Source organism: Rhamphochromis longiceps, linkage group LG3 (genome assembly GCF_057381845.1).
Source record: "Rhamphochromis longiceps isolate RC_006_pf linkage group LG3, R_longiceps_female_GT1.1, whole genome shotgun sequence".
Classification (NCBI taxonomy): Eukaryota; Metazoa; Chordata; class Actinopteri; order Cichliformes; family Cichlidae; genus Rhamphochromis; species Rhamphochromis longiceps.
Window position 1 is genome coordinate 67,534,543 of NC_140559.1, and position 16,780 is coordinate 67,551,322.

The 16,780-nt window shown below is 42.8% G+C and overlaps 1 protein-coding gene across 2 annotated transcripts in view; it reads right to left on the minus strand.

Moving 5' to 3' along the window:
* The window catches only part of map4k2 (mitogen-activated protein kinase kinase kinase kinase 2), a 44,040-nt gene that overhangs the window by 25,176 nt on the left and 2,084 nt on the right, over window positions 1-16,780 (minus strand). For both annotated transcript variants that reach the window (XR_014910337.1, XM_085400748.1), the window contains exons 2-8: window positions 3,480-3,537; window positions 2,446-2,536; window positions 2,064-2,128; window positions 1,322-1,377; window positions 390-437; window positions 258-300; window positions 92-164 (exon numbers count right to left, since the gene is read on the minus strand). Coding sequence is in view for 1 of the 2 variants with exons in the window: in XM_085400748.1 (XP_085256874.1) it covers window positions 92-164; window positions 258-300; window positions 390-437; window positions 1,322-1,377; window positions 2,064-2,128; window positions 2,446-2,536; window positions 3,480-3,537 (434 nt within the window). In the remaining variant the exon portion in view is untranslated. The remainder of the gene's footprint in view (window positions 1-91; window positions 165-257; window positions 301-389; window positions 438-1,321; window positions 1,378-2,063; window positions 2,129-2,445; window positions 2,537-3,479; window positions 3,538-16,780) is intronic.

Genomic DNA, 16,780 nt, shown 5'->3' on the forward strand with positions numbered 1-16,780 from the left:
AAACAGAGAGGTCTGTGTCACCATCGACAGACAGACACTGTTTGCTCAGGGTTTGGTAAGGTTAGGGTTAGTGGTGATGTATTCATCTTACCAGTAAGGAGTTCCAATAAATGACTTCCTCTTGGCCACAGAGGCACTGATCTCTGCTGCGATTCCAAAATCAGCTGGACACAGAGGAGAGACGCAGGGTCACAGTGCAGCTTAAATCCAACATCGTGCTTACCTAAGCCTGCATAAGTACTGCAAATCACACTGACCCAGTTTCACATCTCCACGCTCGGTCAAAAGGATATTGGCTCCCTGCAAAGACAATAAAGATCCAAGCTTGTTCACAGGATGATCCACAGTCTGAGCGTCACTATTAAACAGTAACAACTAAACAGCTGTACCTTTATGTCCCTGTGCATTTTGCCAGTTTCGTGCAAGTGATACAGGCCCTGGAAAAGATGGAAATCAGCCGATTACTGTGAGAATGTATTTAATTACTGCTTAAGTCATGGTTTACAACACTGAACTAGGAAGAGAGAGAAAACATACAGCTGAACTGACTGACTAACAGTCTCCAGGGGTGGCAGAGGGCAGCCAATGATTTGGGCGGTGTTAATGACCCACTGCACAGCACTCCACCCAGGCAGTAGGAGAGCATGCTGTCCCATCTTCATCTAGTCTTGCATGAATCAGGAACAATATCTCTATGTTTCCTTAGTTTGATTTTTGTAACCTTTACGTGCTTTGAATGCAGACTCACTGATCGTGTACAGCACTGGTGAAAGTTTTGGAAGCACTTTTTCTGGTGTTTTTTGCTGTCAGTCTGCAAAGCTGATCATCCAACAAAGCTTTGAGTGGGCAGAAGGTCACGGTCTATGAAAACACAGTGTGCCGTATGGCTGCTGTGGCTCAAGAGGTCAGGTGGGTTTTCCAGCACCACCAGAATGTTGGCAGCTCCTCCCACCTGCGTATCCACCCGCCCCTGGTAAAGACACTGAACCGCATCCTACGCATTTATTGCGGTGAGCATGTGTGTGTGATTGTTTAAAAGGAATTAAAGGAATAAAATGAACTGCAGTGTGAGTACAACTGTATATAGGTGAAAGGGACTTGTAGCACTTCGTTAGAAAGAAAAGAGCTATATCAGGACCAGACCATTTATCATGTTCTACTGCAGAGGCAGTTTCAGAACATCTACAATGCACTTAGTGGTCTGGCACGACTGGAGCTGCTCTGAAGTTGGGAAAAAACACATGACTCATTGTGTCAGCAGGGTGTCTGTAAAGACTTTGCAGTGCAACAGTAACAAGCTTCCTGGACTGAAAAGCCTTACCTGGAGAGTTTCCCTGCACACAAATGCTATCTGCTTCTCCTTCAGTGGACCCGTCACTGTGGAAAAGAGTCTGATTAACAGCTGTGAGACATGAGAGTAAGAGTGGATCATTGTGCCTACTTCCACATCTGCTTTATACCAACTATTCAAATGACTGAGCGTTAAAGTGGTAGTTACAGTTGGACATGCTGGGAAATGCTTCAGCTGCCTCACTCAGACTCATCGGGTGGAAACAGTACTCATATAGTTATGTTTAAACAGCTCCACTATGGTCTTATTCATCCTTATTGGCTCATTTGGAAAGTGTAACGACAGAAAGAAATGCAACATATAGCTTTAGTTTGTGATTTTAGCTTTTTAGTTGTTTCTTGCTTTGCAGTGCCTAAAAATAATTCCTGGTCCTGAGAAGGAAACATTTCCTCTTATTCCTCTCTCTTTGAGTAGTTAACCACTTATATGTTAGGCTAGCAGTCTTTGTTTTTATTTTAATACATATTAGTTGGTTCACAGAAGGACAAACTAGAATCTATGACTGATAATTATTTAATTACATTTCCCTTAATGACAATCCTTTCTCGTATCCAATCCACGTGAGGTACATTCAGAGATTCACCCAGTCAATCACAGGCCCTCATTACTAAGAATGGACGACACTAATTTAATCACATGCTGTGAATTCAGCCGATCGAGGACAGTAGATGCGTCGTGTTCTGACATGAATTTTAGATGTGTGTGTTTTTACCATGGTAGATATCCTGCAGGGAGCCTCCACCGCAGTACTCCATGCAGATCCACAGCTTGGTGTTTCTAAAGAGAGACACTCAGCTTTTATTTGACATGTCTGACATGCGTGCTGCTCTTCTGTGGCTGAACAGCTGTGCAGGCATTGGTTAAAAACAAGTACTGCGTTTAAGAAGGAAGCAGACAGGCCTTAATATAATGAAGTCAATGCATTTACTCCCACAAGCACACAGTATCATGCATGAGCTGGTGGGCCAACAATGTAACTAAGCAGTTGAAGGAGTGGGAGAGGAATTCAGCGCGTGCAAGATAAAAGTCAAATTCCACATATTTCAGTCCACCAACAATCTGAGGAATTCCACACATCAGAAAACACCCAGCACCTGTGGTAGCTCCCAAAGTAGGCCACGATGTTTTTGTGCTTGCACTCCTTCATCATGGTAATCTCCTGCTGGATGGGGGTGATGTCATCACCTGAGCACAGACAGCACAGCGAGGGTTTACTGACTCATGACAGCTAACTTCACACAGTTACAGAACAGCAAAACATAGCTAGACAACTGGGAGGACTGGTAGCTTCTCCATGGAGCAAGGGATGTAGTGAATCTGGGAAATTCTTTTAGTGGAAAAAAATACTGCACACCCACGTGGTGCTCAGTGTTATCAGCTGTGTTGGATACAGTGAAATCAGGTCTGTTTTTTACAACTACTCAAATGGCACTATTAGTTATTCAAGGATAGGCTCACTTTTTCATTTCTAAGCTAGAAAAGGACTCAATCCGTTCCTTATATCATTCCAGTATAACCCATATACTGGACAATATATACGGGACAAATCCAGAAGAAAATCTTTGTAGTGCAAAACACCTTCCTTTAAAAAGAAGTCCATGAAAGCAAAGATGGCAGTAACAAACACTTACACAAAGCTCCATACAGCATTACCACTTTGACTCTTTAGTACTTTCTATATGAACACAGCAGACTTCTAATAATCGTAGTTATCAGGCCTTTCGTCAATTTTTCACCCATAAATCCTGAAGTTGACCTTTGACTCTGATGGATGTAAAAGAATTTGATTGGATTGTAAACATGACCCCACTCTCACTCACACTTCATCTATAATAAAGAAATGAATATTACTGATAATAGCATAGTGGTGATAGGAGGGCCCAGCCACGCCTCTGTGATCAGAGCAATAACATCACAGTTAGCAACATGTGTGACAAAGCAATATAATAAGCCATTGCTTGATTGCTTAATCCTGTTGTTGCTGTGCTATAAACTGTAAAACAGCTGATGTGACCCTGAGTAATATTATTTGCAAGTTTCACTGAAACTGACCAATACTGGGAACTATGGACGTTGAATGGACACCTTACTGTGCACTTCCTGTGCTGTGTTTGGGCTTTTAACACACCTGAGTCGAGCTTGACAATCTTGATAGCTGCCAGTTCAGACGTCCTGATGTTTCGAGCCTGAAAGGAAAGCAAAATAGTCTTTATAATAAATAACATATAAGATAAAAGGATACGCAGGTAACTGCACCCAAAAGAAGCACAGTGGCCTGTGTTTGTATAGCGCTTTACTAGTCCCTAAGGACCCCAAAGCGCTTTACACATCCAGTCATCCACACATTCACACACTAGTGACGGTAAGCTACAGTGTAGCCACAGCCACCCTGGGGCGCACTGACAAGAGGCGAGGCTGCCGGACACTAACGCCACCGGGCCCTCTGACCACCACCAGTAGGGAGCAGGTGAAGTGTCTTGCCCAAGGACACAACGACCGAGACTGTCGGAGACGGGGCTTGAACTAGCAACCTTCCGATTACAAGGCGAACTCCCAACTCGTGAGCCACGATCGCCTGCCCGGCCTATTTGGCCAAAAAGCAGAAAGTAGCTTACAGAAAACTGAAGTAAGACAAGACTTTATACGTTTTACAGAGTGAGTGTGTATGTTTGTAACAATCCAAACCAATCTGGACGCTGCAATAACAGACAGCACACTCATACACACAGAGTCAAACACATCCTTCAGTGGCTTCGGCAGAGATGGAAAAATATCCAGAGTACATCTTGTCAAGTGGTTAACTGCTTCATTCAGCAGCAAGAAGACTGTTTCACATTCCTAAATGTGGGCAGTGATGAAGGAATATGGGATGCCCGATAGTGTTATTAGAATGGTTCAGTTTAGTGGGAAAGCTGTTGCCTTTTAAACTGGTTCAACAAGGAATGTGAAAACAAAGCAGTAGTTCTGAAATGGGAACATTTTAAATCCAAATGACAAAGCATGAGTAACAATTGTCAGTACCCATATTATACCAAGATGATTATTTCTTGCTACTTTGTTTCCACTACAGCACAAAGTCATGATGATTCTTAATGAATTATGTGTTGAACTGATTTGTGGGACAAACCGTGACGTAACAAAAAGGTGTCCAAAAGCAAAGTGAATGGCAGCTTGGATGTGGCTGACCTTAGTATCACTTAAAATCCTTTTTATTAAATGTGTTGGGAAACACTTTGGGTTAGGGACAATGAGGCCGTTTGGTCCAAGTTGAAAGGAGAGGTCGGTCTGGTGTCCCTAACACACCTAACATAAACAAGAATCATGTATGCACAAAGCAAATTTATAGTATAATTAATGAAAACAATAATGGGGGTTGTAATGTCATGCTCACTCATCCCAAAAGGTTGATTCTGGTCATCTGAAAGTTTTCAGTGGGAGAAACATTTACATCCACACACAGCAGAGCCACCTCGTCAGGCCAGGACTCTGCAGTCTATTTACACCTACAGGCCAGTGACACTCTCTCAATCATGAGGATGTACACATCCTGGACAGGGAGGAACGCTGGTTTGAGGGCGGAGTCAAGGAGCCCATTTACGTGAAAAGGGAAAGACCATCTCTGAATCGAGGAGGGGGCCTAAGGGTACATCTGTCACCATCTTACATGCTGTGATGGCAGCCATTCCCCAACTCTCTGTGAATGGTACTCATGGCCATTAATCTGTGGTTGTTGATTAATGGTCATGACAAGGAAGGAACTGACATCACAGCCAGCCATTGTTCTCCAGTTTCAGTCATTATGCAAATGTACTGTTGATAAGATTTCGGGGAAACCTGCAGTCAGCTGAGACTGAAGTCACCTGGATGACGAAACGTTTCTCCCACTGAGATGAACAGAATCAACCTTTGGGAATAACGAAGGTTTAACACAGTATAAATGTTTTAAATATATGAATGTTTTTGGATGGATTTTAATAAATGTTCTTTATGTGTTTTGATGTGTTTTGAGAGTTGAGCTAGTTACAGTCTGGAAGGACAAGTTCAGAGAACAGGCCCAAGTTTCAGTCACCAGAAGAAAATCCAGGTGTGGAGAGGTGAAGAAGTCGTTTAGAATAAAGGTTTTATTTGCTAGTGACCTAGCATTAACCAGACCCAGCCTGTCAAAAACAGGGTTGATGTCTGGCTGGGACGCACGATTGATGGGATAAAGAATCTGGTGATCAGAATCAAATTGCTTTATTAAACAAAGCGCGCTGTGTGTAGTTGCTGCTCCTCAGGAAAAGTTTCACTTTTGTTCATTGGAGAACAAAACTTCTCTCAATCCACGTTTGAGAGAAAACTATTCAAACAAACACTCCGTGAATAAGGAGAAAAAAGCTGAAGCAACTGAACGTGCTGCATGGCAGTTGAGATATGTGCACCAAAGACTCCACCTCTGTGAAGATGGGGCGATAGATGCCATGAGAGCTGGACAGTAAGATGCAGAAGCACAGGTGTGGTCCATCGGTGAGTCAGTTCCAGGGATCGCCAAGAGACAACCCGAGGTCCAGGGAAAGTTTGTTCAGAAGAACGTGGGGATCAGTTATCGGAGACGCAGCCATGCAGTTTTTAAACACACTGCTCCGTTTCCCCGTCTCCTGTGGCATTTCTTCCTGGGAGGAAGGCAAGGTGGGCCTTGGTGAAGGAGGATTGGTGCGCTCTACAGACAGGTGGGATACAATACTCCTGACATCCTGGGACCAGTCGCTCTTCAACAGTGGCTCTGATGCTGATGAAGTCATAAACCAGGACAATGGAGACATTTTTTAAGAAAACAGATGTCAATAAAGCAATCACAAACAGAGCAGGTAAGCCACACACACCGGCGCCATCTATCCACCATCCAGCAGATATCAAGAAATCCTCCCAATAGCTGGAATAAGCTGACTGAAAGAGGATGGCTGTAGTGATAGATGTAGCTTTACTGAGTGATGAAGAAAGAACACGAGAACCTCGAGAAATATCAAGGCCTGAGAGAGAAATTCAAGAAGATGTGGAGGGTGAAGACAACAATGGTCCCTGTGGTAATCAGAGCACTCGGGGCAAAGACCCCCAAGCTGAGCGAGTGCCTCCAGCCGATCCCAGAAACATCATCCCAGATCTCTGTCCACACAGTCCTCAGGACCCTCAAGCTCTCGGTCCTCTAGCAGAGGAAGTGCAGCCGACGCTGATGCTCCTACTATGTTATAATTACACTTAACCAACATAACAATTTAACAGATTTTAACAGAAAGAAACTTTCAGCACAACCAAGCAAGAGATTAATAATAACTAATGATTAAATGCACCGTGGGGTATAAACACATAATTAGTAAAAAGGTGGGTGAGGACAAAACACAGGAGCCTACATCTATTACAGTGAATCTAAGGGAGGATTCAGGGTTACCTGATCCAGCTCTCACTATATGCTTTATAAAAAACAAACATTTTAAGCCCAATATTGAACATGTTGTGGTTTTGAAAGCCTGAGGTGGATTCTCACAGCCGGTGTCAAGCTGCTCCAAACACCAGACGAGGTGTCTGTTTGGGAAATCCAAACTGGAAGCTGGTTCCACAGAAGAGGGGCCTGAAAACTGAAGGCTCTCCCTCCCATTCTACTTTTAAATAACAGGTCTATTGGAGTGATATGGTACTACGAGATATATATTGTAAGGTAGATCGTACAATAATAGATACAGAGAAAAACCCAACAATCATATGACCCCCTATGAGCAAGCACTTTGGTGACAGTGGGAAGGAAAAACTCCCTTTTAACAGGAAGAAACCTCCGGCAGAACCAGGCTCAGGGAGGGGCGGGGCCATCTGCTGCGACCGGTTGGGGTGAGAGAAGGAAGACAGAATAAAGACATGCTGTGGAAGAGAGACAGAGGTTAATAACAGATATGATTCAATGCAGAGAGGTCTATTAATACATAGTGAGTGAAGAAGAATCACCCAGTGCATCATGGGAATCCCCCGGCAGCCTATGTCTATTGCAGCATAATTAAGGGAGGATTCAGGGTCACCTGGTCCAGCCCTAACTATATGCTTTAGCAAAAAGGAAAGTTTGAAGCCTAATCTTGAAAGTAGAGATAGTGTCTGTCTCCTGAATCCAAACTGGAAGCTGGTTCCACAGAAGAGGGGCCTGAAAACTGAAGGCTCTCCCTCCCATTCTACTTTTAAATACTCTAGGAACAACAAGTAGGCCTGCAGAGCGAGAGCGAAGTGCTCTAATAGGGTGATATGGTACTACAAGGTCATTAAGATAAGATGGGGCCTGATTATTTAAGACCTTGTATGTGAGGAGCAGGATTTTGAATTCTGGATTTAACAGGAAGCCAATGAAGGGAAGCCAAAACAGGAGAAATCTGCTCTCTCTTTCTAGTCCCTGTCAGTACTCTTGCTGCAGCATTTTGGATCAGCTGAAGGCTTTTCAGGGAGTTTTTTGGACATCCTGATAATAATGAATTACAGTCGTCCAGCCTGGAAGTAATAAATGCATGAACTAGAATAGGTGAGAATAAGGAAGGGAACTTGTATGTTAGAACTTTGTTTTTCTAAAACCAACAACAGCACAAGCATGAGTGGCCCACAGACAAGCTGTACCACATATATTTTGCACTGCCTCCCTTTGACCACATAGCTCTCTGCACCAGACGGGCAGTCCCTCATCTGCCTGCAGACTACAAATATCTCTGCAGGACCACAAGTCCACTTTTCTCCTCTCTCTGCCCATTTGTCAAAGTCGGGCAGTATTTCACAGAAGACTCACACCTCTGCTCTTGTGACCCTTACTGTCCTACATGATGTGCCAAACTATGGGCACTCTTCAACAGATGCACCTCGTTCTCAAGTGAAAAAAGTGTCAATGAGAGATTAACTTGAGAAGGAGATGTACATGTAGTGTCAACCCACAGAGCACCAGAAATACAGTAGCGTCATATGCGTCACATGCGTACCGACGCTGTGGCAGAAAGCAGTTTTGTGGTTTTGACAGCCTGGGTGAGATGCATTCAGCTGGCATAAAGCTGCTCTGTACACCAGACCAGACATATTGTGTTGTGCACAACAAAGATCAATGGTCCCGCGTTATTTAACACGGGGCCAACAGAAGCCAAACTATCAAAAGCGGTCATGGTTAGGAAACTACTGAGGTCCCAGGTGGTGGTAGTCACATATTAACTTTTTTATTTTATTTTATTTTAACACATCTATTGCAAAAAAATATGTCAATGTTATTATTTATGTGATGCATTACTCTGTATTTTGGATTACTTGGTGCAAAACCTTCAATACTGTTCTTCTTCTGCTCCGTGACTATGCAAAGGTCCCACTTTGTGATGTTTGCAGGCACAAAGTATCACAACCTTAGTGAAGACACACACACACACACACACACACACACACACACACACACACACACACACACACACACACAGAAATGAAAAAGTGTACTTTGAGTTAGCACATGAGTCAACACATAAGCACAGCTCAGAAAGGCATTAAAAATAACACCAGAGCACCAAAGCATCCACTCTGGGTTGAGAGAGCAGTACACCAAGAGCAGACTGACTAACCTGAGCAGCACCTGGACTACAACAAAGCCTCAACTTTCAATTTATTTATACATCGACAAATCACAACAACAGTTGTCAGTTAATGCAGATCAATGCCCCACACATGGATGTGCTTGGCACTGTACAACACTAATAACATACATTAGGAACTCAGTGAGACTGTGGAAGGAAACACTGGAGGCGTGAACTGCAGGGCAATTCCACATGTCACCATCAAGTGCAGAGTATACCAAGCTGATGCACTGCCCCCACTGGATCTGACATATTCAGACTGTATAAGTGTGGCCAAATGGTGGGAAAGTGAGGTGGAGCGGCTAGAAGGCATGATAGCATACATCCAGGACAGCTACAAGTACCTGGGTATTCCACAGACTAACGGAAACCATGAGGATTCAGGAAGGTGAAGCCAAAACCTCCAGAAGGTGCTGAAAACCCATCTGAACTGTAGGGATAGAATCCAGGCTATCATTACCAGTAATGAGCTACTCAATAACAAGCTGGCCACAGGATGGAAAGATGCCACTGAAGTCAAGACATGAAATCTCCTCACAGTCCACCCACAGTCCTGACGCTGTTCAAGCAACAGGTGAGGATTGGTGAGCGTCAGAGCTACGATCTAGAAGGAAACACGGACTATCCACAAATATACACCCAGAGACCTTTATTTAAACTGCACCCACACTCTACAGAGAGGAGACGTCTAAAACTCAGGATAGTTTGATTACATCAGAAAGGGTTACATTAAACTGCAACGTATGGACAACACAGGCTGTGGACTCATGTATCACAGTAAGAGCTCATTGTCTCCCAGAGGACTGGTGATGGCTATCTCACACCCAAAATGCCAAAGTAGTCAACATACGTTTGTTTTCAGTTGGATGGGAGTGAAAACAGTTCGGTTTGTCAGGTGCATGTAGCATTTATGACGGGATTTAGTGCCAGCTGGTCAGCCTGTGTCTGTCTGACATACAATATCAACAGAGAACCACGTTAAAGCAGAATAAACTAAAATACATGAAAATAAAATTAAAAAACATCAATAACAAAACGTCTGTGAAGGTTCTCAGTCATCCAGGTCATCATAGTTCGTAGGTCACACAAGCCACACCCGCTTACACACCTTGGCTCATGTGATTAGGTAGAGGATCAATAGGGGGTCCACGACCCTCTTGGGGACACTCCCAAAGGGCCTAAATCTGGGACTCTCCACCAGTCGCTCTTAGAACTGAAGACGCTTCTTGGATGAGAGGTGAACTCTTCAGGAAACTTAAAGAAGTCCAGACGCTTTTCTTTCCAAGCTCATCAACAACACATGAATGTCAGCAGATCTGATTAAACAGAAAAGTGTCTTTTAAAAGACTCCACAGAGTCGCTTAAACGTAGCCGGAGTGGTAAACTGTTCCAGACCCTTGGTGCCCAGCTCTGTCTGTCATGGTCCGATTGAGTGTCTGGGAATTTTCCATCTGGAGCCTGCGTTTTCCTCTCTCAAGGTCTCACCTGAAATCTGTTGGCGGCTAATCAGCAGAGGGAATCTTCAAACTGCTCTCCTCCAGTTTTTCAGCTACCTTCTGGTGGTAACTAGGCCTTCATGTTCCTCATGCCTCTAGTTCCCCGCCACTTTTTCAAATCTACTGGACGCTGGTCACGCCTGCGAATATTGTGTTTGCAGGTATACACAGCAAACTGTTTTAAGAACCAGTTGGACCCACACACACGTACTGGCCTATCTTATCTTATTCATAGCCTTTTCCTTTTTTGTTTTCTTTAGGTCACGAGCAGTTGTCCAAGCATTTCACTGCATATCGTACTGTGTATGACTGTGTACGTGACAAATAAAATTTGAATTTGAATTTGATTTGGCCCTGGGTCCGTTTTAGTATGAACTGGCCGGAAAATGGACCCAACAGATCCAATGCAGACTGCAACTGCTAAACAGGGATCTGGGCTCGTTCACTGCCTCATTATAAGAATGGAGCAGTTCTTTAAAATATTGTATATGGACAATCAAACTTGCAGTCGACTGACAGGGTTAAATAAACATCAGCTCTCGAAATATTCAAGTGCGTTGGCCGTCTCTCACAGTCCAAAGACATCCACACATTTTAGGTTATTCTAACTCACTCATGGTTGACAAGTAGATAAATTACTTAAAGGGTACAGAACTCTGCACTGTATAAAAGTACATTAAATGTGTATAAATAAATAAATGTATTTAAATTGTAGTCTAAAGTGCGTTGACTGGTCAGGTAGACAAGAAAACTGTTACATAAAAGCTCATTCAGTCCATTTTCACTGATTTGCCCTCCTGGTTGGAGCTCTGCTTCCTGCCTGCTCCACTGACTGACATACATACCTGGGCAAATATACAACAGCTCAATAAGCTATCTTGAAGTTGAATGGTTTCTAATGATTGTAAACTACACTCGACACAGAGTTTACCCTGCCGTCTCGCTGTCCACAGGTTAGACAGTCTCACAGACAGCTGCTAGTTAAAGTAGATTGGAGCTAAAGTAGATGTTTTAAGGGGTGTATATATTTTCAGCTTCCTCATGTCTGCCTGAGTACAACAGTCATCACTAGCCACTCACTCCGATGATGTCACATGGACACAATTTCATTCTGGCCATCCACAACAAACAAGGCAGCGATAAATGGGATAAGCACTTTGGCTCAACACAACCTGTGGCCCGCCTCTATTCACTTCCTGTTTTCTTTCCTGTTCCACCGCAGAGCTTCCTGTGACTGCACTCATAGTAACATCTCTGGCAGGCTTTTCATGCAGCCAGGCATGAAATAACACCCAGCCTGGGTTACGTACAAACGGTGGTGGAAGAGGAAGCGTCACGGCACTTTGATCAGGCTCCCACATGACCTGTGACGATGCTGTGTTTTGCTAAACTGCAGTGTGCCGTTTCCCACTGAATGCAAATGTTAAAGTGGAGCGTGCGTGGCCTTTCACACTAACAACAGGTTTCACCAAACAATGAAACTGGAAACCTTTGAGTCAAGAAACCAGGTGAATTTGAGCTTATACAGTTACATTTACTAAAAAGTGAGATATTAAAGTCAGATTGTTGGCATCACATTCTAACACGTTTGAACTGGGACTTAAAAAGCTGCAAAAGGCTCTGAAACTGTGGAAATAACTTCTTACAGTTTCAGCCTACAATTTTCAGGTTGACATGCGCCATCTCAGCTTTGCATTTTTGCATTTCTGATCCTGGTCTAGCACGAACGAGCAAAAAGTGGAAAAAAGCAGCAGTGAAAACCCACACGCACTGATCTGATCACATGCTAACAGCGAGACAGCCAATCGGGTTTAAGACATTCAACTTGAACCTTGTATTTGTCACGTACAGAACTGGAGAGAGAAATGCTAAAAGCTAACTGACAGCATCACAACAGCTCAACACCAAACTGTAAGACGAGCACTTTAATAAAAATGAGATCATTCTGGTTCATATAAACCACACAAGGCTTTTCAGCAGTCTGACAGAAAAATGCCAAATTGTAACAAAATCACCATTTTGTGTCTGTGCACTCTAACTCCAACCAGTGTTGTTACAGTTGCGTATTTTAATCTGAACGATTTTATTTTTGAACTAACACATGGCACTACGACATGTTCAATTATAATGAGGATGATGAAGAACATTGATATTTTAAAAAATCAAACCTTTTTATAAAAGTAATATTTGGGAAGCTTCACTTTATCACGACAAATCCGTTTTTATGAATCAAGTCAAAAGTTGAAACATTCTAAATGTATAAAAAAAGCATTTATGCTACAAAGTCAGAAGCAGTCTGCATCTGATTGGCTATGCTCTGTTAGAGATGTACACTTTGAATAACAGTAATGTTCTGACAGTCACATGTGCAGCCCTCGCTCTTGACTCACAGCTCCACCAATCCTGTAATCGTTGTGGGAGATGAAAACGGGCTATTGTCTGGTGTGTTGCTCACAAAGGCTGCAAAATGTCCAAATGTTACTGTCCTACAAATATGCTGCAGAATGTCAGCATGTAGCTTTGCTTTCAGATGAGATCAGCTGTCACTGACACTGTTAGCTCCCTTTTGTTTGTACTGCTGCTTTAAAAGAAAGTGGGACTAGCAGATATAAGAAATATAAAAGTATTGCATCCACGTAAACGTCTGCTCCACTAAAGAGGTACTGAGAAAAAAATATCTTGTTCTGCCCTTTAATTCTGCAGTGATCTGAAAGTGCTGTAACTCAATTTAAGCACATAATTCCTCTACTGTTATCTTTTTTAATGCCAGAGGAGCTACCTGAAGTCTGCTCCCACAAATCCAAATCAGAAGTACTTGACACCCTGTTATAACTCTCACACGTGCACCTTAAAGCAGGTAACTCATAAGCTGGCATCATTATCAGTGAGCATGGAAGAATAGTTTGCTGCTTTAAGAAAAAACCCTACGTCTTACTGCTCATCGCTGATTAAAGACAATAAGAACAACCCCAGGTTTCTCTTCAGCACTGTAGCCAGGCTGACAGTCAGAGCTCTGTAATGACTTCATGAACGTCTTCACAAATAAAATTTTAATCATTAGAGAAAAAATTATTCAAAGCCATGCCATAGATGAAACATTCAGTATAACAGCTTTAACACCTGGTGACATTTCCTATCAATCTTCTGTTTACTTCAATTATTTATTCCCCTGAACCATCAACGGGTCCTTTAGACCCTATTCCTACAAGACTGCTGAAAGACATTACACCAAAACTTCTTGAAAGAGTAGCTGCCAAGAGGTTAACTAATCATTTGCAGAAGTTTATTTAAATTTCAGTTTCAGTCGGGATTCAGAATAGTGAAAGTTACAACTGATCTTCTTATGGCCTCTGACAGTGGACTCGTCTCTGTGCTTGTCCTGCTACACCTCAGTGCATGCGACCATAATATTTAACTTACTGCATGCCGTAGCTGGTTTGTATCATATCTATCTAATTGTTTATATAAATGGAGACTCCATAAACAACTAGAGGTTAATTATGGAGTTCCACAGGGTTCAGTGCTAGGACCAATTCTGTTTACACTATACATGCTTCTCTTAGGCAGCATCATTAGAAGACATAGCATACATTTTCACTGCTATGCAGAGGATACCTACCTTCTATCAATCTATCAAGCTAGGTAACAAACACCAATTAGTTAAACTGCATAAATATCTTATAGACACAAAGACCTGGATCAGCTCTAACTTCCTGCTTCTTAATTCAGATAAAGCTGAAGTTATTGGACTTGGCCCTAAAAGTCTTAGAAATATGGTAATTCAGATGCTTAGTGTGGATGGCACTACCTCAGGACATTCTAGGAGACATTTTTGAACACAACACGTCTTTCAATGTGCATATAAAACAAATATGTAGGACTGCTTCCTGCCATTTGCACAGTATCTCTAAAATTAGAAATATCCTGTCTCAGATTGATGCTGAAAAACTAGTTGATGCATCCCTTACTTCCAGGCTAGACTACTGTTATTGTCAGGCTCTCCTAAAAACTCCCTGAAAAGCCTTCAGTTAATCCAAAAATACCCAATCACCCATTTTTCCTTTGTATAGTAATAATAGCAGCAAAACACATCAACAGTTGCTTCAAGGTACTTAAGAAACTCCAACAATCAGATGTCCCCTCTATGAGCAAACAGCTGCTTGCTCATAGCAGGGGGGCCTGGTCTTAGTTACACTGCCATGGGTCTAGCCTGCTGGGGGCTTCCCATGATGCACTGCATAGTGTTGCTATTATATTCATCACTTTTCACTCACAATGTGTTTATACACACCTCTGCATTTAATTAGCAGTTATTGCCATAGGTGGCTGACAAAATGCCATGCTCTCAGACACTTGTGAGCTTGTTGTGCACACTAGTGAACATCGCTGTATCACTAACACTGAGGCTGTGCTATCTCACAATCGGCACCTATGCCTATCCCAATAAGGAAGACACACACACACTTGGGGATGGCAATTTCAAGCAAACAATACTTCTAAATATGAATGGGGGACTATTCAACCATTCTTCATAACAAACAGAAACATCTGGGAGATTCATGCTGCTGTAGTGTCATAGTCGGGCTCTGGTTGTTTGGACTTCCTCTTATTCCTCCAAGCAATCATCCCGAAGGCACGCTCCTTTTCTTTGGGTGGAGTTTGGGTTTCCCGCTCTTCAGCTGCACACACCTGCCTGTCATCCGTTTCCTCAACTTCAGTATAAAAGGACCAGCTTTGCCATCCATACTCTGCCAGATAGTCTGCCTCCAACAAGTGGCAAACACCTTGTTCCTTAGCAGTTTCCTAGCATTCCTATTCTCACGTGCCTCTGTCTGTTCCCATGTTCCTCCCATCAGCTGAATAGCTTTTCGTTTCCGTTATCTTCCATCAGATGAGAAAGTTGGTTCGTTCACAGTACCCACCTGGATCACTCTGCACTACTCTTCCATCTGCCTGCTCACCCACCTACGGCAACACTTACCCGAACTCAACCAGGTAAGGTATCCCTTCCTTTTTGGAAAGCCTCCTTCTTCCCCGAGACCCGGAGGAAGCCCCTGTGCTATTCCCATGGCCCCTCAGTACTTACCTCAATGTTTTCATATGTACAGTAAATAAAGACTGTAATACTTTGATACGTGTCTCTGTTGGCTCTGCTTTTGGGTCTACACGGTTGTTACAAGAGTAGGAAGCAAAGTTCTTCACTCCTACTACAAGCTGATTCATCTCTGCTTTTAGTATCTGTAGAAATTAGGCTTTGGTTGTTTTACTTAACATCCCGAGTTGAATCTTTTCTCTTTAAAGTTAATTATGATTCTCTAAAATAAATGGCAAACAGAAAGGCAGCCTCTTCAGTAACCAGGGCCCTTTACTACAAAGCTTGTTTAACATATGCAGAGTTTCGTTTCATCATCTGGATTCACTTATCCTAGCATTAGCAAACACGAAGCTGGTCATCAACTCCAGTTAACCCAGGATTTCCTCTACGCGTTCACATTAAAGTCGGCGTCTGACAGTCACAGAGGGGGTGGATTCACAGATCCTATGTCTCTTTTTTAATGGAAAACTGTCCCTTTGAGAGCCACCTACTCCAAACAACGTATTCAATTGTCATTAACCACAAGTGGTTCCCCTCAGCCTCCAAGTAGACACACCTATGGCATCAATTTCAAAATCTAACGTCACCTTGTTCTTGAGTTATCACATTCACAAACTTGGGTGTCTAAGCTGTTCTACCTAACCATCAGCCTTTTAAATCTGAGGGGTAAAAAAGGATGAGAGAAAATCCTTCTGTTAATTTGCTGGTTTGCACACAAACATTCAATTCATCACTGTATGCACTCTCTCTGCTGCTGATTGCTTCTGAGGTGATGGCTGCACATTAGAGCTCTGAAACTTTAAACTGGATCCACTGTCCCACAGCCTGCTGAGGGAGGCATGGAAACTACTTCAACTTCAAATAATAGTGACTGAACAGGTATCCCTGGTCTGTGTTTCCAGGAGTGTAAAACATTTGTCAATGTTTTAAATCATCAAGTTAATACTCGGACATTCCCGTGACAAGGTGACGCACAGTTTGTTCTTCCTTCAGTGGTGTTAGTAAAGGTACAGCTGAACAAGCTGCACATATAAAACCCATTCCTTCAGTCTTAATGCTTACAGAACAATGAAACTGCTGTAAAACAGTTTTTATAAATGCTCATTAGGGAAAAACAAAGACGTTACACAGAATTAAACTTCAGAACTTCCTCAGCTGCACCTGAAGATAACATAACACTCCCAGTGTGAACATTTCAGCCATGCTGGTGCTGTTGGCAGGCAGGACACAA